Source organism: Hyposmocoma kahamanoa, unplaced genomic scaffold, assembly GCF_003589595.1.
Source record: "Hyposmocoma kahamanoa isolate Upper Pololo Valley unplaced genomic scaffold, ASM358959v1 211, whole genome shotgun sequence".
NCBI lineage: Eukaryota > Metazoa > Arthropoda > Insecta > Lepidoptera > Cosmopterigidae > Hyposmocoma > Hyposmocoma kahamanoa.
Window position 1 is genome coordinate 5615878 of NW_020653732.1, and position 25456 is coordinate 5641333.

The window sequence follows — 25456 nt, forward strand, 5'->3', positions numbered from 1 at the left end:
ATTAGGCAGTTTGAACCGACCTTTATTGCATCAACCAATCATTATAATTCATATAAAAATCAATATATATGTTAAAAACCAACCCTAGCACCTTTATATTAGAACAAAGAAAGATAATTGTCTCAAGTTTTTGTTCTATCTTTTATCTTTGTTTGAAAACCTGTCCTTCATTCCTTTATTCTTTTTATTTACTCACTATGTTGCCCTATCAAATATTTATTTTCCCTAAAATAATGTTTATATAGCTGCGAGAGATAAAGTTTTGTTGATACAAGAATTAAAACTGGTTTTGAAATGCCAAGAATTGAGTCATACACTATTAAAAAGTTTATTAGGCTACAAGGCGATATGTTCCGTATTATTTCTATTAACATACACCCACACAGATATCGAATCATATTTATAATTATAAATTATTTATTTACCGGTAGAACTCCTTGTGGAACAGTTTGTCCAGGAAAGTACTGCCACCTTACATGTCTCAACTCTTTCACAAGGCGCTGTGCTTCCACTATAACTTCGTCCAAGAAAACACTGCCGCCTTACCTATTTCTGCCGCTAAACAGTAATCCGAGCATTAATGCGTTCCAGTTTTGAAAGGTGAGCGTGCTTGCCTTTTCTCAAGCTATATGCGTATGGGACTGGTCAATTTTATAATCTCACTGTGGCGAATGCACTGGCATTGCCCCTCATATCTTTACAATGAATGCTTTAAATGGAACTGCAACTGTTATGAACAGGCGTGTCCCTCAACATCACTTGATAATCTAAAAGTAATAATAATCTCAGTACAGAGTACTAAAAACACCGACCTCAAAAGTACGTGGAATGACATCTACTTGCCAAGTTTTATTGAAATCGGTTACAGGAAGGTGCGCAAACCCGGATTCATCCCCTAGTTCGCCACTATAGGGAACTTGACTAGGGGACTAGGAGATAATAAAAATCGTTGTAAAAAATTGCTCCTTATAATAAAATTTAGGCGCTATTTGTAACATCCACCCTTAGAGGTGGATGATTTTCTTCAAAATTAAATGGGACCACTATGGAGGTACCCTCTTTCCAACAAAAAAAGACTCATCAAAATCGGGTCACAAATGGCGGAGTTATCGCGTAACATACATAAAAAAAAACATACAGTCGAATTGAGAACCTCTTCCTTTTTTTGAAGTCGGTTAATAAAAGTAAGGATCTTCCTTAGTTCCGCAACTCAAAAATCATCAAATTAAGCATACATCATTAGTCATCACAATCATTAATATCGTTACATTATTAAATAATTAAATGATTGCTCATCATATTTCACCTTTCGGAAGCTTACATAATGCTGCTTAAGAGCTATCGAGGCCACTAGAGCTTTACAGACTTAAGTGTGTCATCTCTTTGCTTGTAGAATGTATTTTCGATTGGTGTACTAAGTGCTATTTAGGTTATTTTTATGCAACCTACAATAACTTGTTATCTAACAAGTTACTGTTTAACGCTGAATTACTTATACAGAAAACAAAAAATTTATACTAAAGGTTATTGAACAGCTTCAGCGTACTTGGATGCCAAAAATCCATGGTTAGTAACCCGTTTAGCTCTTCTTGTTTTAAAAAAATAACATCTACTTTATGTAATGAAAAATAGTGTTTTTTTAATGATATAATAGTGATGGACATAACATTAATACGAGGAATAAAAATAAATTGTTCGTTCTTGATAGTTGTCTTCCAAAATTCACGAATTCATTTAAAGAGCAATTGCCTATTTAATAACATACAGGTTGATATTCTAAATTTGCCATTCACGAAATTTAAAACTATAGTGAAACTAAAACTTTATGCTAAGGGCTATTATTATACAGCTTCTGCGTACGTTGTAGACAACAATCATCGTTAATTTATAAATGTGTACAAATGTTTATTTACAAAGAGCAACCCCTGGAGTTTCATGCTCAGTCTTCTCAGGTGTATCTCTCTTACGAATGAGCTCCATGAGCCTAGTGATCCTACCTACCGACCCTTAGGGTATACGAGAAGGACATTATAACCTGTGCGCGCACAGGAACCTTATAAGTTCAGATTCTGACCCCAGATCAGCCAGTGTAGTGTTGTCACAGACCTCTGTCACTTGACTTTATCCTGTTCTCGAGAGACTAGTGCCTCGGGTGAGCCGCCCGCGGGTGCACGTACAGCACCCTCCCTATTTTCCAGATAGGTACCGGAGCTGTAGGCACGCACACTTCCCGTCGCGCTCTAACAGTTTCCACCGCCGAGTCGTCGACTCTAAGCTGACTACCAAATTCCTCTTTGCTGGCGGAGCCGTGAGGCACGCTCACTTCCTGTCGCTGAAAAACGGCGTCTCTCCAGTTCCCAAATTCCTACGTGCTGGAGGGTCCGGAGGTTGTCGGTAGCAGTGTTCTGCGACAATGTCCGGACACAGCTAACGACTTAAAGGGCAACTCACGTGTCCCATGCGTCTCCTCGCCATTATGCCTTCGTTTAGATCGCTACTAAGACGCGCTAGCTGCGCGTACGAACGTGTTCATACCTGCAGCTAACCACACACGCCAGCGAGTCCATGCCCAAGTCCGGGTGAACGAGAGACGATCGTGAAGGCGTTACACTGGCGGAGGGCTTGGCCCGTACGCCCGCTGTACCCTGATCTTACCGGGGAGCCTGTAGTCTCCCCGGAATTCTCTATCTCTCATGTCGGTAGACAGGGAATATGAATTACTGATGAGCAATAGAGTTTAATCAATATGACGATTTCTTTAAAGATTCTTTGTCTTTATCATGGCGCCGTCTTGCAGTCGCAGGCAATAACAAACTTATTTCGCAGATGTAACAGATCGAATGAGGTTTATTTATATGCTGTAGCGTTTGACTCATCTCGCACTTCTGATTTGCGAAATGTGACCTAAAAACTTAGGTAATAGTGCTTATTAGTGTGGGGATCTATATATCCAGTACTGTAGACTTTTTTTTTCAGATATTTTAGACGAACAAAAGTTTTTCACGGAATGGCGGATGGATTTAAACGATAATGAAAATGCCCACTAAGCAATTTATTATATTAATTGTTCTGTGCGTGATACATATCGTCCATAACTCCACATGTATGTATGGTGTGACGGGCTGACGGCCGCAAGTCGACGTCCAAACGCCCATTTTGCAGGTCGTGGGTGCTCCTAAGTTTGCTGAAGAAGTCGGGGAACGATCTCGGCACAGATTCAGATGCATTTATTTCTGAAATATAATGTTACAGTATATTTTGCACTACATGTCAAAGTATAAGAAATTATATTGAGATCGTCAAACAAAAATGAAAATTATAAGAAAATTACACAATAATTAGAAAATTAACAATTCATTAATAATAATATTGTTGTCATTAAATTATATACCAAATATCATTCTCCATCAAGGATCGTCATCAATAATATACAAAAGTATGCCACTGCAATAAAAATTAAAATAAAATATAATAGAAAATACTCAAAGGCGTTATATTTTTAGGCCCATAAATTCATTCCAAGGTACTTTGCCCTATAGTTGACCACGCCGGAGCATTTTCGAGATAGACTGGTTGGAAAAGCTTCCCTAGCTTATCTACGAACCGTAAGGGTTGGGGAATCAACATTCCACGTCATGAACGTTTCTTTTTTATAATTTTAAGTGACGGTATGAACAAGTCGTGCGCCTGATGGTAAGCTACACGCCTGTCCTTAACAGTTGCAGTACCACTGCGCCTGGCAACCCCGAGACATAAGTTCACAAGTCCCCTGTGATTGCAATTTCTCCAGCAACCTTACCCTTCAAAATGATTCCAACTAACTAAATTGATGCCTAATAACTTGAAAAATTATTTCAAACACTAAACAAACAAACTATCTACCTTCTTGCACTTCAACATAGACATTATTCAAATATAGAAACCAGTACTCCCACGCGCTTACGTCATGGACCATACATGGAGAATCACCTTCAAAAGCTGCGCGTGAGTCGATTCGCGGTACGCTTCTGTGTGGTGAGACTGCGTACATATTGGGAAGAAACACGCCTACTGCCATACTTAAAGAATATATGACGTCATTGTTCAAGCGTGATTTTATGTCAATGTCATAAATCATATCTTTGAATGAAACATGCTTCGCACAATGATGTTTAAAGGGAATGCAGATGCTACAGATTCCACAAGTAGGTAACTTAAAAAGTACTTTTTCTTTTTTTTATACTTTTTTTAGTTAAGAAATGCCTAACGCCATCTACCGGTATATAATGGAATTAAGGTCTTATAGAACTTTCTTATATTCAAATATTGAACGCAAGTTAACTAAAAATATAGGCAAAATAAAGAATAGTAGCTACTATTCTATGATGCACATACTGCAAAGAGAATTATTATTATAGAGGGGCAACTGATAGAAATCCATCCGACGATAGCCGAAACCAAACACGAAGATTACCGAGAGATATTAAGAAAATACCTTGTACATACTATACAAAATTGTAATATCACGAGAAGTGTATACGCGACTTCTGCAGAATTAATAAAAATATTAATTAATAGCGACTTTGAAAAGGAGGACGTTCTCAATCCGACTGTGAACCGATTTCGATGATTCTTTTTTGTTGGAAATGAGGTATCATTTAGTGGTACAAAATATAACACCTCTAAGGGTGGTACATTAGGGGAAGAATCCGGTTCATTGGATTTCATCCACTTTCAGTTACGAATTTCAATAAAACTTGGCATAGATATAATTCCACAAATTTTTGAGGTTAATTATTTTATATAAAAAAGTGATAATTTTCCTACTTTGACATAATTGTCTGTACACATTCGTAATTCCTTATGTATAGTGCAAACAGTGAATTTGTATACAAATACCATTGCAGAAAATAATTCGCATGCTAATTTGTTCACAACACTACCATTTACATACATTATTTATGCTGTTGACATGGTAATGCACCGGCAGCATGTAACTCGTGTAACAATTTACTGTCGACGTAATGTTGGCACTCCCTGTCTGCTCCTCTTGCATTTGAAAGTTTAAAGGGCGGAATTCTTACTTACTTTTCTTCAGAAACATTTGCACATTTCGCGCAAAAATATTATTTATTCTTTTTTTTAATCTGTACAATTACGAGCAAATGTTTTAATTATTATTTGTTCAAAATACAATAAAAAAAATTACACTTTTTTTCTTTAAACTTAATCTTTTAATATAATACAATAATAATAATTGGTTGGTCTCTGAGACTTAATATACTCGTACAACAGTTTGAAATTCAAAGTCTTTGTTTCGTCATGATCTGTAGGATACGTACGTTTGGTATAATAAAGCCAGAAAAAGGAAAAGATAATCGGGTTTTTGTAGTTACAGTTTTTATTAAACACGCACTTAATTTTAAGTTGAAAGTATATTACATTTTGAGTTTCTTAATAATATGTTGCCTTTTGTAGCTTGCTATATAACCAACAAATAAATTATAATATATAATAATAAAGTCACATGTGATCATAATATTAAGTTAGAAATGCTTTTATCACGTGAAAGTCATAAAAATCATTACGAATTATGTGAAACAAATTATGTATATGTGACATTTTATAACTCTCCTATTTAAGCATAAAACGTTTACAACTAATTTCGTTCGTAAAATCTTTAAACGTATCTCTTGAAAAGGTATCATTTTGCAGTTGCGGCTTTATCACGCCAAGATTGCATTTTTAATGATAATAATCGTAGGTAATTTTTACAAGTTTCTAATGTTTTGCATACCGGTGATGAGCTGTCGAGTAATTCCGTGTGTTACTATCTACATGCCAAGGAAGCTTCGCTGAAGTACATATTTAGCACGAGTACAAATAGACAAAACTCGCGAGAGTACAGTCTTTTCTTTTGTGATTATGGACTACGCGGAACCGTTATCATTACAATGCGCAACGGTCATGCTATCGCCAGTAGAGCCAACTTGCATGACATTTTTATTTATTTAATTTTTTTTATAACATCATCTGACCGGACGAACAAGTCGTGCGCCTGATGGTAAGCTACACGCCTGTCCATAACACTACAGTGGCTACAGTGCCACTCAGAGCTTTAAATTGCAAAGTTCTTAGGGGCACTTCCCTTGCGCCCGTCACCCTGAGACAAAAGTTGACAAGTGCCTGTAATTTCACCAGCAACCTTACCCTTCAAAACCAGAACACAGTAATGCTGACATTACTGCTTGGCGGCAGAAATAGGCTTTTAAATTTAATTAAAAATTGAGATTTTTCTATTTATGAATACAAAAATCGCCATGACAGAACACAGTGTTACCACAAATACAAAACTATAGAGAATGGCAAATGAAATAAACTTATTCAGTCTATGTAAAAATTTATCTTTAATGTAAGTCAATGTCTTTAAGAGAGAGTTTCATTGGGAACAAAATCAAAGCTTAGGAATCTTTTTTGTCCATATGCTAAATCTCCAACTCGTTTTTGTGACTTGCAACGTTGCAGAATAGTAAAATATTGAATTTCTTCTACGATACAGCCACACAACATTGCTATTTTAGTTTCTGGTTCAAATTATTGAGTGTCATAATTTTTGTCTCAAATTATTTATTTATTTATTTAATTGTTTATTGTACAGAAAGTAAAAACAAAATTACATTAAATAAAAGGAAAACACAAACAAAAGGTACTGCTTATTTCTAACAGAAATTTCTTCCTGCAGACCTAAATACAGGACAAAATAATTGTAATAACGGGCTTACGTGTACAATAAAAAAAATGTAATAATTAAAAAAAACAATATCAAAAACATTAAATTATTAAAACTATCTAAATACTTAGATTTATTCAATTAGTGTCATATTAACTTATCGAGTGACTGACATGGCGATTATTATTTTAGGTACCCTCTTTCCAACAAAAAAGAATCATCAAAATCTTTTCACAAATACCCGTGTAATCGCATAATATGCATACCAAAAAAATACAGAATAATTGAAAACCTCCTCCTTTTTTGGAGTCGGTTAAAAATATAGCGCCCATCAGTTGATAAAATCGCGAACAATAGCGACAACTTCCAGATAAAACCTATATGGATTGATTCACTGAACCAATGACCACATTTCTCGTTCATTATATAATTTGCAGTACGTGTGCGCATGACCTCATTTATGAAAGTTAGAAACTCCATTAAACTTACAATAGAATATAATAATATCTGTTCTAGATACGTATCCGAGTTGTAATAATAAGTTCGGAGAAAGACAGGTGGCCTTTACAACGACCTTGTCGAAATCATGACTCGTAGAAATGAAAGGTGTGTTGTACGGGACACATCGACACTGAAAATGTAAAAACGCCTAACGTGCATTTGCAAAATATTACAGGAAAGCGATTTAAAGTATTCTTTTTTCGAAAAAAAATATGAATACAATTACTATATTCATAATCATAACAAAACTAATGGAGTTATTTCACAAGAAACAAATCTCAACAAATGCATTTAAACGAAAAGCGACATCTGCGTCAGTTGTGATGCCTGTAAAGGTAACGGTAAAATACTTTAAATCCCTCTAATTTTATATTATCCAAATGTACGTTAGTCGTTTTACCTTTCCAGTGTCGATATATTACATAATTGTAACTTTTTTATTAAAAAAAAAACGACCTCAAAAATTCGCCATTTATATGCCAAGTTTTGTTGAAATCGGTTACCTGAAAGTGCGCAAAACCGGATTTATCCTCTAGTTTGCCCCCTTAGAGATGGAATATTATCTTCAAATTCAAATGGGACCACCACCAGGTACACACTTTCCAACAAAAAAAAAATTATCGAAATCGGTTCTCAAAATATAATCGTGTAACATACACACAAAAAAATACAGTCGAACTTAGACCCTTCTCCTTTCGAGTCGATTGTACTATTGTACAATATAGAGAATCCATTCTTTAGTTTGTTTGTAAAATAATTTGACTATGAGACCACATTTTAAAAGTAGAATAAATGGGGTAACCTATCACAAAACGACCTTTTTTTTCCGAAATACGATTGTTCGAATTTTCATTACACCGAAAACCAAATTATAATGAAACAGTTGTTCTTTCAGGATGTGTATCACAAAGACACGATTAGGTTCGGTTAGGTTAGGTTAAGTTAAATTTAAAAGAAAAAACATTTTTCTCCAAAATTACTTTCGATGTATGAAATTCGAGCAAAGGTTTTTGCTGATAAATGTCATTTCAGACTACTGATAAGGTTACCTATAAATTGCATTACCTTATACTGCATTATACTCCATTACATTACATTACATTTTATAAGATTGATAGTACTTATAGATGAAACTTAAATTGAAATTTAAAAAAACCACTATTTCTATAGCAAAAGAGCTCCTTGTGAAACACTTCGTCCAGAATTGTATTGCCACCTTACCTATTTCTGCCGCCAAGCAGTAATGTGATTTTTACTGCGTCACGGCTTGGACAAACAAGTCTTGCGCCCGGCGGTAAACGACACACCTATCCGTGACAGCTGCAGAGCTTTAAATCGCGAAGATCTGAAAGGCACTGCCACTAAGCCCGTCATCACCCTGAGACATAAGTTGACAAGCTCCATGTGCCTGTAATAAACTGAAAACCAGTAATGCTCACATTACCGCTTGGCGGCAGAAATAAATAAAGTGGCAGTACTTCTTTGGACGAACTCTTTCACAAGAATCTTCTGCTACTACAGCTGCTATGAGTACCTGAACAGGAGCAATTTAAAAAAGTTATCCTAATTTGAAAATACCGGTATTAGAACCCGGAATCTAATCATGGCTAAAATCAAACCACTAGACCGTTGCGATCGTCAATTACAGTCCCCTGTCGATTTTCTGAAAACCAACGCCAGAAGCAAAATTATAGTTAATTGAATCTATGAGAATTCAGCATATCAGTTGTGTGAGCTACCTAATTCAGATATAATTATACGTCTTTCGGATGGCTGCACACGAATCTCCTCTAGTGTTTTTAATCGTTGTAATCTTTAAAACTAAGAGAAAACGACGCTTTATACGTTACACTTTTTTATACGCTTGTTGCCAATTTAGAAAATCTTTCTTAAATTTATTCTAAGAATAAATGCGGTCATTGTTACGCACAGCACCTATAGGGAATTCCAGACCAAATGAATTGCTAAAATTTCCAACACGGGCGTGGTTCACTCAATATAACAACCAATGACATGCTATGACGATGCAATACAATTTCGTAATTTAATTCCGCTTTCCCCTTTCCATTATCAGGGTGCTAGGCAAAGGCTGGAGGTCCACCCCTTTGTTGAGGATATTCCAAGGATTCGCACGAAACGTTACGTATCTAGATTTATATGGCACACGGATAGGGAGAAGAATTCGCTACCTGCAGACTTATTCCCCGAACACTATAACAAGCATTTTCAAGGCGAGATTGAATAGGCATTATTTAGTTGTGCATGTCACATCATCGATCTCATCGTCAAATGCACAATTATTTGATAAAAAAAGAGATATTTTTGATCGGCTTCAAATTAGATACCGCAATGGCGCGACCGCTTTTAAAAAAATCCTAACATCTAACGAATTACTCCACTAATTATCTACAAATGCTCGAGGAAAACATGCGAAACAGCTCCCAGCGCATTCACAATTTCCGCCGATCACATACGTTCCACACGGCGGCGATGGACAATTATCGAATACTCTACACAAGAAACAATTGGTAGTGCTGGCGAAGCTAAATTAAAAATTAAGAATTGGCTGTTATCTTCAGATTATCATGAAACTCAAGCCCTATTGTAGTAATAATTGCCATTAATTAAAATTATAACTAATATTTTTGTGGCGACAATTTTAGGTTATTAAAATTACCTGAATGGAGACGCATGATCAAATGCTAGTTACGCGTAATTGCACTACCCCGATGATATACAATATTTCATAGATCGATACTATTTCGATTATTATTATAAATATGACTATGGCATGGATAAGAAGCTATCTCTGACCAGTCTAAGCAGACTTGGCGTTAATAGTGTTATGACTACCTAATCTAATTGTCATACTCAAACGACATGACCTGAGTGTTAACGAACCTTGGTCTACTTCCATAACATTAGTCGAAATGCGTGTATGAGCGTTTATACACGGCACTTTTAGCAGCGATGCAAACGCGATGTAAACGCGATGCATCAATACAAACACGCGATTGCATCGCTGCACTTGTGATTCATAGCGATGCAATCGCGCGTTTGTATCGATGCAATCGCCTATAAGTCGCAAGTGTAACGATGCAATCGCCTATAAGTCGCAAGTGTAGCGATGCAATCGAATATAAGTCGTAAGTGTAGCGATACAATCGCCTATAAGGCGCAAGTGTAGCGATTCAATCGCCCATAAGTCACAAGTGTAGCGATGGAATCGCCTATAAGTCGCAAGTGTAGCGATGCAATCGCGCGATTCACGAACGCGCATTTGCATCGCTGCTAAAAGTGGCCGTGTGTACTCTATATAATGCGCAAATTTAGGAGAACTCCACATTTGAATGAAATTCTGTCCAATTCATATTGATTCCGAAACAAATCCGAAACAAATGGAGTAACTTGAATTAAATTTGAGTTACGCAAACCGATACCAATTCATACCTTTTTTTACATAACATTATAAAAAACCAACACCACATCAAGGTTAACTGTGAAATGTCGTAACTGTACTTTTATAATAATAATAACCGTATACATTTTCTTACAAAAGACTATATTATTATCCAAAAGTAAGTTCCGCCTAAGCCGCAGAACCAATTTTGATGAATTTTGATATGGAGATGGATGGGACCTAGGAGAAGGGCATTGGCTTCTGGGGGGTTCAAACATCCCCTCCACTCTTTAGCGCGGGAACTTTGACAGAAGCCAAAGTGGTCGGAGGCGTCGTAGCGGTAAATTTGCGGGATCCCACAGCGCCCACAACATCCGGCCAAGAGGGTATACCTGGGGGTTTTTAGTTGGTATGCCCTCCATCGGAGGGTCAGTCCCACATAACCCTCGACCCTTCCCAGACTCGAAGGTATGCATAAAGCATTTCCCCTGTCAAAAAAAAATAAAAAAGGAGAAGAGCATAGGCTATTTTTTGTAACAAAAATGAATCTCAAAGGGGGTGCAACGGGGTAAGAAATTTTGTATGGAGATCCAATAAAACTATGAAAATTTGTTTAGCACTGTAGGCTACTCGAGGGCACCATCTAGTTTTAAATACATGCCGAATTGTCAGAAAATTCATACAGACAGAAGACGAAATAGGCTTTTATTACAATACACCCTCCTGATAGATACCGGAGGCCCAACGGTTTATACTGTGGGCGCTGGATGCGGAGGTCTCGGGTACGATTCCCGGTAAGACCAAATTGGAAATTAACTTTTCAAAATTTGTCTCTGATCTGGGTGTTCTAAGAAGTGCCCCAGAGCGAATTCCATTGATCTAGTAGATACTCATAGTATAGGGAATTTCTTACTTTGAGACCTGAGACTAGGTTGTCTCAAGTTCTAAAAAAATCTAGACTCCATGAAAGAAAAAAATGACAATATTTGAAGAATCCAGGGAAAGGCTAGGAGAACTTTAGGAAAAAAATAATTTGGAACTGTTCCGTGTTGGTGAAAAAAAATGCAAAATGCTGCCAGAAATAAAGGCGTTATTGACATAATGTGTGTAACCCTATTTTACATAAAAATCAATAAATACACTATTACTCACCATAAAGTAAACATACTTAAAAATTATTATATAATAATAAGGTTACTTATATACTTTTGTAGGACAATAAAACACATTATAAATAATAATAATAATATAGTTATTTTTGATATAAGTGCGGAAAGTTAGTCATTATTCACGAGTCTCAAGGCTTCTTGGCCCGAGCCAGAGGCGAGGGTCAAGACGCGAGACAAGTGAAAATGACAAATCCGCACGTGTATCAAACGACGTTTTTTAATACATTTGCGAAAAAACTACATTGAAAGTAAAATAAAACAGTATTTAAACAAAACTCATTTTCTGCTACTAAATTAAAATAATGAAATACAACCACTGCAACCATTAGTTAAAAGTGTATGGAAGTCTAGTTCTAACGTGCTGTTTTTGTTTATTTTCTGTAATATCGGTCTGTAACCACTTTTCTTATTATGAAGTCATGGTACTTTTCTTTAAACTTCTTTAGGAACCCGTGCACGGTAGTGAGATACAATTTATCTGTAATACATAGAACAAATATATACATAAAAATCTCGCCTGTCACCCATTCAGGGGTAGGCAGAGACTGTGGACCTCCACTCGATACGTTCATTATATAGTATTTGTAAATAAATATAAGTTTTAATGACGAATGACTTACGTCACAAAGCACATAAATATTAAATAAATATACAACTTCTTTAGTTCTGTGCTTAAGATTTGAAACAACAGTAAATTAAAAAAAAATGGAAAAGTAAAAAGCACTAGTGCGAAAATTCCAACTTTCGGCACGATTTGTACTGTACGAAAAATACCACGTTTTGAGCAACTGTATTAAAAAATAAATTAACAAAGGAATTATTATACCACTAAGCAAAAAGGAAATGAAATTAAGGGAATACAGTAAAGAAGTAAAATAATAATTATTCGACGATTTCGACGGCCTCCATTCAATCATGGCAAGCACACCGGTTTTCATGATATCGCCATCTCTAAGGTCTCAGGTTCGATCCCAGGCCGGATAGAAAACTAACTTTTCTATATTGTCCAGGGTCTTGGTGTTTGTGATACCGTCGTTGTTTTCGATTTTCATAACACAAGTGCTTTAGCTACTTACTTTTTTTATAATAATACCAAGTAGAACGAACAAGTCATGCGTCTTAGGTTAGGTTGTCCATAGCAGTTGCAGGGCACTCAGAGCTTTAAATCGCAAAGGTCTGACGGACACTGCCACTGCTCCTGTCACCTTGAGACATAAGTTACTTACCCTTCGAAGTACTGCTACGACGTACAGACTTATATTGAAGGCGGCTTACATATATTGAACCCACAGTGCCGTTTTGTATGAATTTTACTGATCTCAACCGTTCCACTTCTACGTGTTAACAATGTAACCAAACATTCTTTCACCTTTTAGCGTTCTATAATGCTCTCACACGGAAATTACATCATAAAGAATGGTGGTTCACTTTGTAAATAAAACCGCTCTAATCAGTGGAAGTAACAACTATCACAGTTAAAAGTGAATGCATTGTCAGTGTGTTACGAAACTTTAGTTTACTTATCTAATCATTTTATCATATTATCAAGAAGTTTTAGTTTTTTTGCGATTGTTGCACATTGAAAATTATTTTTACCCGGATCTAAATGACGGTATTTGTTTTTTCAAACAAAATACCAATTTAGGTTCTTTGCACGTCCCATTGACATGGCTGTCTGAGGGAGTACAGCCCCATATCTTTTCTATATAAGTTTTGTTTATAGTTACCCTCTCTATCAACCTCTTGGTTAACCCTTTGACCGCCGTAAACGCTTTAAAGAGTCTTACATAAACTTGGCTGATGCGCCAATGACGCCTTAAGATATATTCCTTATATATATTCCTTGTGTTATTTGTATATTCTAGTTAAGTATGGATTCATAGTTGCATTTTATGATTTAGGAGAACGGAATTAATATAAGGTGGAAATTCATAACACGGCACATCACTATAAGGATCGGCGTCTAAGGAACGAAACTAGTTTTTGCCAGTGGCGGTTAAAAGGTTAATCGGGAAGGGCACTATATGCACACCTATGTAATGAAGCCCGCACTCTCTGTCAGATCCACACTCCAGATCAGCCTGTTTGCACGGACTTTATTCGGTTCTTTGTAAGGCTAGTGTCTTATGTCTTGTCTGTTATGGGCATGCGTGTAGCTTACTACCAGGCTCACGACTTGTTCATCCCGTCACTTGGTATTATAAAAAAAAAAAAAAAAAGTGAGCCGCCCCGGGTGCACATAAAGTATCCTCCCTATTTTCCAGATAGGTACCGGAGCTGTAGGCACATTCACTTCCTATTGCACTCTGCGCGACTAACGGTTGCCACCGCTGAGCCGTCGACTCTAAGTAGACTACCAAATCTCCTCATTGGTGGCGGAGCTGTAAGATACGCTCACTTCCCGACGCCGAATGAACGGCGTTTCTCCAGGACCGGAGTACGTCTAGCTCATCCTCTACCAGCTCTCCGAGCTAGTGCTGGAGATGCCGGTAGCAATGCGGACGTAGCTGCCGACTTAAAGAGCATGCCGCTATTAAGACGCGCTAGCTGCGCACGGGACAAACGTCCCGGCCACTTGCTACGAGGCAGACGAACGTGTTCATCCCTACAGCTAACCACAAGCACAAGCGAGTCGATACCTAAGTCCGAGTCCGCCAGACACGCCCGTGAAGGTGTATCATTGGCGAGGACTCATTCAACTATATCAACAACAAATTTTAAATAAAAAATTTGAATAAATTAACTTTCACATCCTTTCTTTCCCGAAATACCGAGTTACGTAATACATTTAACAGTACGACTTGGTCTACCTGATGGAGATTGATTCCCGTTTTGCGACAATGACCCCTTGTCTGCATTACCTGGAATGTCCGACACAATAGGGGAGCGGACGGATGTGACGTCACGAGCGCCATAACGTCATGTCCTTCGTGACTTCGATGCGTGTACCACTTGCGCAGTACACGGAAGGAACACGTTCGATGACTGGAATCCTTAATATGGTTTCTTTGTAACGTTTTGAGAACTTTTTAGAAATCCCCGTTATGAAACCTCTATTACAATTTATTGTAAACTAATAAATCAAAAAGTATATATCGAGTTCTTAGGTTTTCGCGATTGTTACACATAGGAAATGAAACTATTTTTCCGGATTTAAATCGCGTATATTTGTTTTTTCAAACAAAGCGACGTTTCGGTTTAGCATGTTTTAGCATGTCATAAACCTACACACTCAATGAAGTTTGACAAACCCAGGTCCTTGTAAAAGAAGCCCGTTATTTACCCAGGATGCTGCGAGAGACCATCAAAATTAAAAAGCATCCTAATTTCAACAGGGAAGATGGTTTCTCCGCCAGCATTTTGGGATCCAGTATTTCTTCTGATGAAAAATCCCAACACATAAGACTAACAGACATAAGACTGCAGTACTAATTAATGTTTTAATTTATTCTAATTTCCATTATTAATTAATAATAAATTTAACTTAATAAAAATTTATATTGTTAAAATAAAATAATTTGGAATGGAATACTCTTTATAAAATTAAAAATAAGGTATTTAAATTAATAACTTTTGTAACTAAAGAGAAAAATAGGGTTGCATTAATATTAGACACTGCTTGATGACTGTACCACCTCAGTCAACCGTGACCGTGGGGTTTGTTTGAAAAAACAAATATACGCGATTCAAATCTGGAAAAATTGTTTCATTTCCTATCAAAAAGTATATTTTTAATTTAATAGTTTGCAATCGATTGTAATAGATTCTCGAAACTAAGTAAGCACCGACTTTTATTTTAAAATATCAAAGTAACTGACTCGGTTTCCTTGCGATTTTATTACATGGTATCCATCTGTTGGCCTCTTCGAATATTATTACCATTGCATTGCGGTTTTAGTTGGTACCAAGTGTCCGAAGAAGCAGAGTTAGGAGGTGCCACATTTCTTTGTATGAGATTGGATATCTGTACTAGTATAGTATTATAAATATCTGTGCTTTGTTTTTATTGAACAGAAAGTTAAATAATTTGAAAAATCTTCCAGTACGTTATTTAACATTAGTTGCCTTTAATAAAAAGTTATTTCCTTCTTTCCAGGACGATGGCACAGTAGAGTACTTCAACAACATAATAGTCCAACCCCACCTGAAGCTGGTCACTGGCCAGGGCCGAGGGTACCACGTCCGATGTCGGTACAGGCGACGTGATCTGACCAACTTCCACGTGTATCGCCCTCATGCGGACCGGCTCACCAACTCCCTCACCGATGTTACTAAGTGAGTATCAGGTTAAGCCCACTTAAAGCTGGTGCCACGCCATGGCCGAGGGTACCACGTCAGATGTCGGTACAGGCGACGTGATCTAACCAACTTCCACGTGTATCGACCTTACGCTGACCGGCTCACCAACTCTCTCACCGATGTTACTAAGTGAGTATCAGGTTAGACTCATTTAAAGCTGGTGCCATACCAGGGCCGAAGGTACCACGTCAGATGTCGGTACAGGCGACGTGATCTGACCAACTTCCACGTGTATCGACCTTACGCTGACCGACTCACCAACTCTCTCACCGATGTTACTAAGTAAGTATCTGGTTAGGTCCACTTAAAGCTGGTTACATGCCATAGCCGAGAGTACTACTTCAGGTGCCAGTAAGGAAACTTAGGTACTTGACCAAAATTTACTGCGTCCAGCGATATCGACGACGTTGTTATATGTGTCACGGCTTCATTGCTCCAAAAAGTCTGCCGATATTGAGGAGTATATACGGGTGAAAGCCAATGCTAATATATTTTAATTAATTTGTGGAGAGAGTACCAACTCAACATCTGTCGACGTTCATGAAGATGAGTAGCAGTAGCAGTAGAGCCCCTTGAAAGAGTTCGTCCAGGGAAGTATGACTACCTTACCTATTTCTGGCGCCAAGCAGAAATGTGAGCATTTCTGCGCTCCGGTTTTTAAGGGTAATGGTGCTTGTGAAATTACAGGTACATGGGACTTTTCAACTTATGTCTCAGCGTGATGGGCGCAGAGGCAGTGCACCTCCGACTTTGCGAGTGCGTTATGTATAGACGTGTCGTTTACCATCAGGCGCACGACTTGTTCATCCCATCACTAAGTATCGTAAAAAAAAAAGTTTTATAGTACGGCGTTTCCCAGGCCGGCTACCGGACACCCACGTTGCGTCACACGTCGCAAACAATACGTGTAAATAATAATTAGACATTAGTGTTTTATTGTATTTTATATATATATTTATATAATGTATGTTAGTCTATAAAGCATGTATTTATGGGCCTTTGTAACCTGAATACAAAGAAGTAAATAAAACAGAGGTGCACGAAAGGAGCCTCCCCGCACTACGTTACGTACTTTCCTTTCCTGTACTTCTAACTAATAATCGACGAGTACCTTACGCCTTCCTAGCTAAACCCTTTAACCACAGTGGCAAGCATTATAATATCCGTCCTTCTCAATGACTGACTGTAGCTGCCAGATCTATCCTATCTATATAGGATCTCGAAATGCTGGTTCAATCAAAGACAAATGCACTATAGCAAACGTTTTGTTACTGCTTCGAGCAAAAAAATTCATTAAATAATATTACAACTATTCTATGGCCTTCGCTACACTGGCTGAATTACTAACATGCTTGCTGATGTCACCAAGGAAGTTCCAACAATAATTTCTGATTTAGAATCGCAAATATTTGTGTTTGCAAACAAGCCAATATTACTGGTTTTTTACAGGTCCCGTGTTCACAGCTGACCAATGTAAAAACAAATAGGTTTTATACAAAAAAAAATTGTCTCAGATTTTTATAATGCGTAGAAATGCCATTCACAAAATATATTAATACACATTTATTTAGACCATATTAAGTATACAAGTCTTGTTTTATGATTATGCTTGTCGCGCCCAGCCTCCGTGTATGACCAGCGAACTTACAGGTCACAAAGACAGACTCACTAGATTGGCAGAAATCCGAAATTAGACTTTCTTTTGGATAAAAGACGACGAGAGCAGACGACTGCCTACAATTGTTCAGAAAGACCGTATAATGCTCATAGAGTTCTGTTTTTGTTCCCAGTGACGAATACGACGAAGAATCAGGGCTACTGCCGTCCGTCACGATGAAAATTTACAAAGGGGACCCCGAGAATAAAGAGGTTTGTATTAAAGCCCAAGATCTACTACGAAAGAAATCGAGACATGGAAAACGCAATGATTTTGCAATCGACAACCGTTGACAATTTTAGTGCTATATAGTAGAGGCCTATAATTATATCATCATACTATATTATCCCATAGTGTTCTGATGCCAGCATTTTGTTTACACTAAAGATTGGCACTTTTTACAGTTTTCTGATAATATCTGAACGATATACCAGGATATTTTAGGATCAGAGTGAAGTTTTAGATAATCGTGTTCCATCTTCCACAATTCTTCAATTTTCATCGGGTAACATTGCAGACAAATATGAACCTATGTGACCTAAACCTTATAATACAGGCTCGTATCGCTGTAATACGGAACACCGGTATAAAGTTAGAAAATTGCTGATCTAATATATATTAGAGACTCGCCATCCATTTTTTTGACGTACCTTGCATCAATCAGGATGTTTATCTTCTTCCAGGTGGCGTCTAACGTGAGGATTGGCGACACCCTGACGTTGGTGGTGTCTTTGGAGAAACAGAAGCAATTTGGGATCCTTGTCTCTGAGTGCTCCGTACGGGATGGTTTGGGATGGGCTGAGCAGAGTCTGATCGCTGATGATGGGTATGACTATTCTTGTTTACCTTTGTTCCTTCTCAGTCTTGTTGATAAGTATAATAGGTACTGCGGTGTTCAAAAGGGTCCTGTGTTATTTCTCAATCTCTAAAGGTGGGTTGTGATCATCAGGCAATAACTTTATGACTTTGTTATACTTGCTGAACTTGATTTGGTAACACAATAAATATTATTTATTTCAGTCCAGCTTTGCGTTTCGTTTTTAACTTATTTACATAGGTACTTTTCTTTGGCCTTTGGCTTTCAACCTCGCTGCATGTTCGCGTGCCGAGGAACAAAAATCGAGACTCGGTGCGGTCTTGAAAATCCCGGCAAAAACGAGGCTTTCGAAAAAAAATAGATTTCCTTACATATATAGGTTAGTTATTTAGACAGTCAAACGTGATGTTTTTCAATTATGTCCATTATGTCAATCAATTATAGTTCCTTATTAACTGAAAATAAATCGAAAATTATTCAAGAAATTTTTATTCTCATTTTTTTCAGAAACAAAAGAAGTTTAGTTTCGATAAAGATGAAGTAGTAGTTTAAATAAGATGGTTTGAATTTGAATTTGCATACTAGCGTATGCGGTCACACTAAAATCGATGGTTTTTCTTTCCAGGTGTCCATTAGACGGCGAGATAATGGGTATGTTCCAGTATGCCAGCGACAAACAATCAGCCCGTGTGGCGTTCCCGGCTCACAAGTTCCCCTACACCGCCAGTGTTTACTATACTTGTGAAGTTATATTATGCGATTTGAATCATCAGAGTGATTGTGTAAGTATTGAATAATAGTGACAAAATGGAGACGATGCACCCAAACGTAAATTAGTTTTAGTGCGTCTAACACTGACAGACTTTTCGATGCTTCCAATGAATAACTACGTCAACTTAATTTTTTAGCCTTCTCTATTTTTATTTTGTTTTTTAACTCTTTAATTTTTTACAAAATTCTTTTTTGTTTTCTTCGAATTTTGTTTTTTGTTTCACAAAAAAGGCTTGCGCGAGACGTTAATGGGATTCCACGAAAGTGAAACCCATGTAGGCCGGTCATGACCAAAATCTTGACTTAGATATTTATAGAAAGGAATAATCAATATTACACAGATTAATATCCATGTAAGTACTTTCTTATAATAGATATCTAAATTACCTGCTCCGTTTCGGTTTCAAGGGTCATGGTGCTGGCGAACATACACAGCTCATGAGACTTGTCAATTTATGACTCAGGGTGACAAGCACAATGGCGGTGCTCTTCAGACATTTACGATTTAAAGGTCTGAATGGCATTGCAATTGCTGTGGACTGGCGTGTCTCTTATCACTAAGCGCACGACTTGTTAGTCCGGTCACTTGATATCATAAAAATAAGCTATGAAGTATTTAAAACATTTCACAACAAACAAGATATTCGGTTATATTTATTCGATATTTTTTTATTATAAAGTTTCTCAGTAGCACTGTGTCAGGCTATCAAATACATTTGTATGATAATTAAATTTGTTAAAATTCAACACTACAAAAGCAAGGGGGGGTCAGATAATAAAGTTTGAGAACCTCTGCTCTAAACTAAAGGTCGGTTACACGAGAAAAGCGTAAGTGATGACTGGCAATAAGTAAATTGCTTGGTTAGATTAACAATTTCAAAGATGGTGCATTAATTAACAAACATGCCTGGTAATGTTGTTTTATTGACCACATAATATATAAATCACGTAACCTGGCCATTATTTTATTTTATACGTAATTTTCTTATTGATAACCATGATGTAGATGGATTGATCTTCAATCAAATCTAGTTTGAATTTATACGAATGGAACATTTACATGAAATATTCTGACTGATTAATAAACATTACTTTGGCAACACAGAGCAGTAGTGATTATTTTGACGATTGGCTCAAAAGTACAAAGTACCCAGAGCCGCAAAACCAATTTTTAAAAAAGCCAGACGTTCTATTTACGTAAAATACTTAGCCACTGATTGTAAATTGAAACTTGTTTTTTTAATTGATAAGTACTGTTTGTTTTGCATTACACCAGTGTGGTATGGGCCAAAATTTCTCAGAGGAGGTCCGTGCTTTTGCAAGGACGTCATTCATCTATCTTACTTTTAACACACACACTAAATTAAAAAGATGCAATTATGCCGACTAAAGCCGACTAAACATTTAAAAATCAAAATGGATGTTTTGATTTGTCAAGGGCCATTTTTATTTGTTGGCACTTCTATTGTCGCTTTTATCTGAATAACTTTTGAATTTGTTTTAATTAATATTTAAATAGAAAAAACTACGTTGAAAGTAAAATAAAACAGTATTAAAAAAAACTCATTTTATTACTTTGTCTGATAAAAATTCAAAGTACAATGGCAACGAAAAATACAATGAGCAACTGTATTAAAAAATATTTTAAGAAGCCTCGAGACTCGTCAATAATGACTAACTTGCCGCACTTGTATCAAAAATAACTATTAAAAAAACTTTTGCCATTCTATATGCCGTTACGTACATGCACTCTTCTATGGGCCACGGGTCACGAGGCTTATTGTAAAGTCTCTCTTGGCTCACCTTATCGCTCATTTGATGCTACATTGACGTAATTGTAATTTTGGCACAATTCAATTAAATATGTTAACACAGTGTGTAATATACTTAATAAAATTTTGCCAAAATTACAATTATACGTCAATGTAGCATCAAATGAACGTTATGTTTTTTTGAAAAAGTATTGAAAATTTTCTTTACGATTGTTTTATTGCGTTAATGCACATTTTGTGGAATTTTATCATTAGAAAGAAACATCAAGTATGTAACCAGAAATAAAGACGAAGTAAGGGACACCCGTCAATTGTTCCGAATTCGGGCTGGCCAATCGGAACGCAGTTGTCACCGTAATGATATGGCAGAATAGTTTTCAGACAAATTAAACATTTCGTCTCTACTTCTAGTTATGTACTCGATGGAAATAAATCTACGGACCAAAATTGCGTACATGTATTGTTTCATATAAACCATGGGTTCCCAAAATTTTTGTTTCGCCGCCCACTTAGGCGAGATAAAAAAATATCAATGCCCACCACCACAAAAAACAATAGAACACACGTACCTATTGTTTATATTAACTTAACGCAAAAAAATCACAAGGAAAAAAAAAAAATATAGTGTGGTTTATATATATAGATAACATAATAGGCTAGGGATCACTTTGGAAAACTATAATTTGTACCAAAATTTCGGGCCCTTTACAAGTCCCATGGTTATGGGCAACTGATTTCAATGCCAATATATTTACGTGAGTAATGATTTTACAGGAACCATGTGCCCATAAACACAAACGGCTGCGTCGACAAGCCGAGGAATCTCCTGCTAAGGTGGAGGTGTTCACAGGTCTCTACGTCAATGAGGCAGATTCCGTTGAAAACGAAGACGTCACCAGCGAAAAGGTCAGTACTGTAGAGATCTTATTTTGCACAATGTTTATAATGAAACTAGTGCGAGAGAAAATTCTCAATAGTTCTGTGAAGAAAACTGTCTACTTATTAACAGAACAAATGCGAGAAAAAATACCAGTATTTCTGTCAAATGAACTGTACCTACAACAGAAGAGCAACGCCTAAAGTTTCATGCTCATTCAGAAGAAGAATAAAAATAATAATAATAATAATAATAAAGAAAAAGGGAATCTACCTTACGAATGACCAGTAGTTTAATCAGTATGACCATTTCGAGTGTAATTTGCTTATCTATGAAATAAAGATTAATTGACTTCATCGAGTGTATAAACAGAAATAGAGACGAAATGTCATTTAATTTGTTTGAAAATTAACTACTACTAAGAACTATTCTGCCAAATCATTACGATGACAACTGCCCTCCGATTGACCAGCCCGAATTCGAAACAATTGACGGGTGTCGTCAATTGTTTCACTTCAAACTGACCAGTTTAACTTGAGCTTTGCTATAATGGACGAAAGTGGAAAAATTACCTATTTAATATTTAATTAATTAGCGATGAAACGTGATTCCGTTTGTTTTGTAATTAAATATTTCGCTGTTTCTCCCGCACCACCGAATGGAACAGCCCCCCATTGTTAGCGATATTACCTTTATTACAACAAATACAGAATATTTCTGGAATATACGGAGATGTACACACAAGTCAGTTGTTAGCGTTCTACTATTTTAGCTTTCTAATTTGTGACTTCAGCGCAAACGCGGTTTGCCGGGTACGGATGGCCCTTATTTCGTCTCTATTTCTGCTTATATAGTCAACATTTGACTTAGAACTAGTGGAAATAATCTGGATTCACACAGCAGATTTGTGCCTGCTTGGCTTTTGAAGTAAGCGATCCGATCTAGTTCAATCGATCAACTGAACTGGTTCGGTCTTCTACTTCGTTTAGTGTGCTATTAGGCAATAGTAAACTTTATTAAATATTTCAAAATCGAATTTTGTACGGAACCGGTACTATTTGTTTAATCTGACAGATCGATACCTCCAAAGAACACTATGCTAGCTTAATTTTTGGCTGTTCTGTTTTTATTTTGTTTTATGTATGCCATACAAACATTTGTCCCGGCCCGGGAACCGAACCTGGGCCTTTGCGTGGCAGTCCGGCATGGTAACCGTTCAGCCACGGAGGTAGTTAATACATTTATTAATACAAAGATCGAACATTCGAAAAAAATCCTTCGAACCGACGCCTTCTAGCATACCGTAGCAGACGCTATTATACCCAATAAGCAATGGAATGAACCAGCGGACCTCCCGAATTTTTCTGTTTGTTGTCGTGTCCTTGTATTTGGTTTTTTCAACGACTTTTTAGCCGTAGCGCCATCTATGAGAAATCTTAAGTATTTCGTCACCCAGTTAGATACTTTTACAGCTACCACTCCTGGCTAGAGATATCGCTATTCATTGCATTAAAATTTTTTATTGAATTGATATTAGTATTTTTTTCCAAGTTTGTTTTTTGTTTCCTTATTTTTTTTTCACAAAATTCGGGGAGCATAATATTAGTATATAAATATGGCTCACATCCCTAACATAAAAAAATTACTGAAAATGACCAACAAATAAAGTCGGCGAAATGTTCATTGGATATCGAAATACAACAAAAAACGTCGTTGAGTGTACGTATTAAAGACTTAAACGCGCTGGCAGTCGTGCATCTCATTCGAACTTCTACTTAAAAGATATAATTGTCCCATTCGCACCCTTTCTATTGAACTTCTTAATTCCCACTGAAGTGGAAACACTCTTGAACTATTAAGATCGTGCAAGAGGAACTAGTTTAAAACACCGTAATGAAACCTGCACGTCGAAAAAGGTTCACAACCCTTGGAAGGCGTCTAAAGTCCCCAGCACACGTTAGGCTAACGTGGCAAGACTATGGCCTCGCCTGAGAGGAGACCCGTACTCAGCAGTGGGTCGTGTAAATGGGTTGACGACGATGAATAAACCCTATTTCAACTTTAGAACATAAGCACACGTGCCTTCAACTGCATTTCAACTACAATTTGGTTAATTGCAATGCAGTCGTAATGCTGCCCTTACGGTCTTGTACTCAATTATAATCTTGTCCTCACCACGAGTCTATAGAACCTTTGAAAGGCTTTGATTGATTCCGCATAGCATAGAAAGTGTCGAATTGATCACTTTGGAAAAAATATACATATAGTAAAATTGAGGATAGGTATACACTGATTACTATACGGTGAGAAAACACGTTTCCTAAAAATTTTCACGATAGAAAAAACATGAACTTAACTCGATTTTTTTTTATATCAATTGAACTAAATAGAACACGAATGTATACTATACGATATACATTTTTCAAATGGTTTTAATGTCACTTGTAAAAAAATAAATTCTGATTTAAAGCCAGTGTCCAAAGCAAAATGAATAAGTACGGGAAAAATTAGAATTCGAGCTGATGTAGTATCGACTCTTAAAAATATATGTAATGTAATGTTAATTTAATTTTATACATTTGTTACAGAAAGAAGACGAAATCTGCATATCACAACGTAACTTCGCCATCGGAATATGCGTAGCTGGTATTATTTTAATGATCTGTGTGATCGCAGCAATAGCCTTCATTTTGGCTCGCAGGCGGAACCCTAAGACGTACTCACGCACCGGCAGCTCACTGTACAGCGGCCCTTATACTAATACCGGTTATTCACATACTAGTTAAATCAGTAGCTGGTATTTAGTACTAGTTGCAATATGCTAGTGATGTATGTATTGTTGAAATAATTAGAATCAGATATTATACTGAATGCATCAGTTAAAAATCCAAAACATTAAAACAAATAAAAAAACATATACATCGAATTTTACGAAAAATCATAATCAAAATTTTCCTATTTTTTAAATTATTATTTGTTTAAATAAAGCTAAATGAAAATTGTAAGAAAAATAATTAGTAGTCGTGGTCCAAAAGTGGTACATGGACAAGGTTATTGCCGCCATTTAAAAAAATATTTTTAAGAACAATTTAAACATAAGAAGTACAATTTATAGAGAAAAGTTTTTAAATTGTTGTGTTCAATACCACAACGAAGTCAATCCTAGGTAGTTTAGTGATTTACCAATACACTTTAATTTTAAGAATCGGTACCATAAAAAACTTATAATATTATTATGTACTTATCAACTCGAAAAATTTATGGGTGTTTTCTATAGACCGCGATATCTTGTTTTTTTTTTAGCTATTAGTGCATTGACTATAATTGTAAGTCAATGTATTAGTGTTTTTTTTTTTATATTCTTGTAATATTCAAGTAAAACAAAATGCAAGAATTAGGGTTTGCGCCGTAGTGTGTACTCAGGCGTATATGAGTGTTCAATATTTTTAATGTGTTGCAAATATTTTATTTATATATATGTATA

At 36.5% G+C, this 25456-nt stretch overlaps 1 protein-coding gene across 1 annotated transcript in view; it reads left to right on the forward strand.

Annotated features, from left to right (window-relative positions):
* LOC113227558 overlaps positions 1-25252 on the forward strand; it is an 89697-nt gene extending 64445 nt beyond the window's left edge. Inside the window, exons 5-10 of the mRNA XM_026460509.1 lie at positions 15876-16054; positions 17869-17947; positions 18419-18561; positions 19178-19334; positions 21870-22001; positions 24561-25252. Of these exons, the coding sequence (XP_026316294.1) occupies positions 15876-16054; positions 17869-17947; positions 18419-18561; positions 19178-19334; positions 21870-22001; positions 24561-24758 (888 nt within the window). The 3' untranslated portion in view covers positions 24759-25252. The remainder of the gene's footprint in view (positions 1-15875; positions 16055-17868; positions 17948-18418; positions 18562-19177; positions 19335-21869; positions 22002-24560) is intronic.
* The last annotated feature ends 204 nt before the right edge of the window (positions 25253-25456 follow it).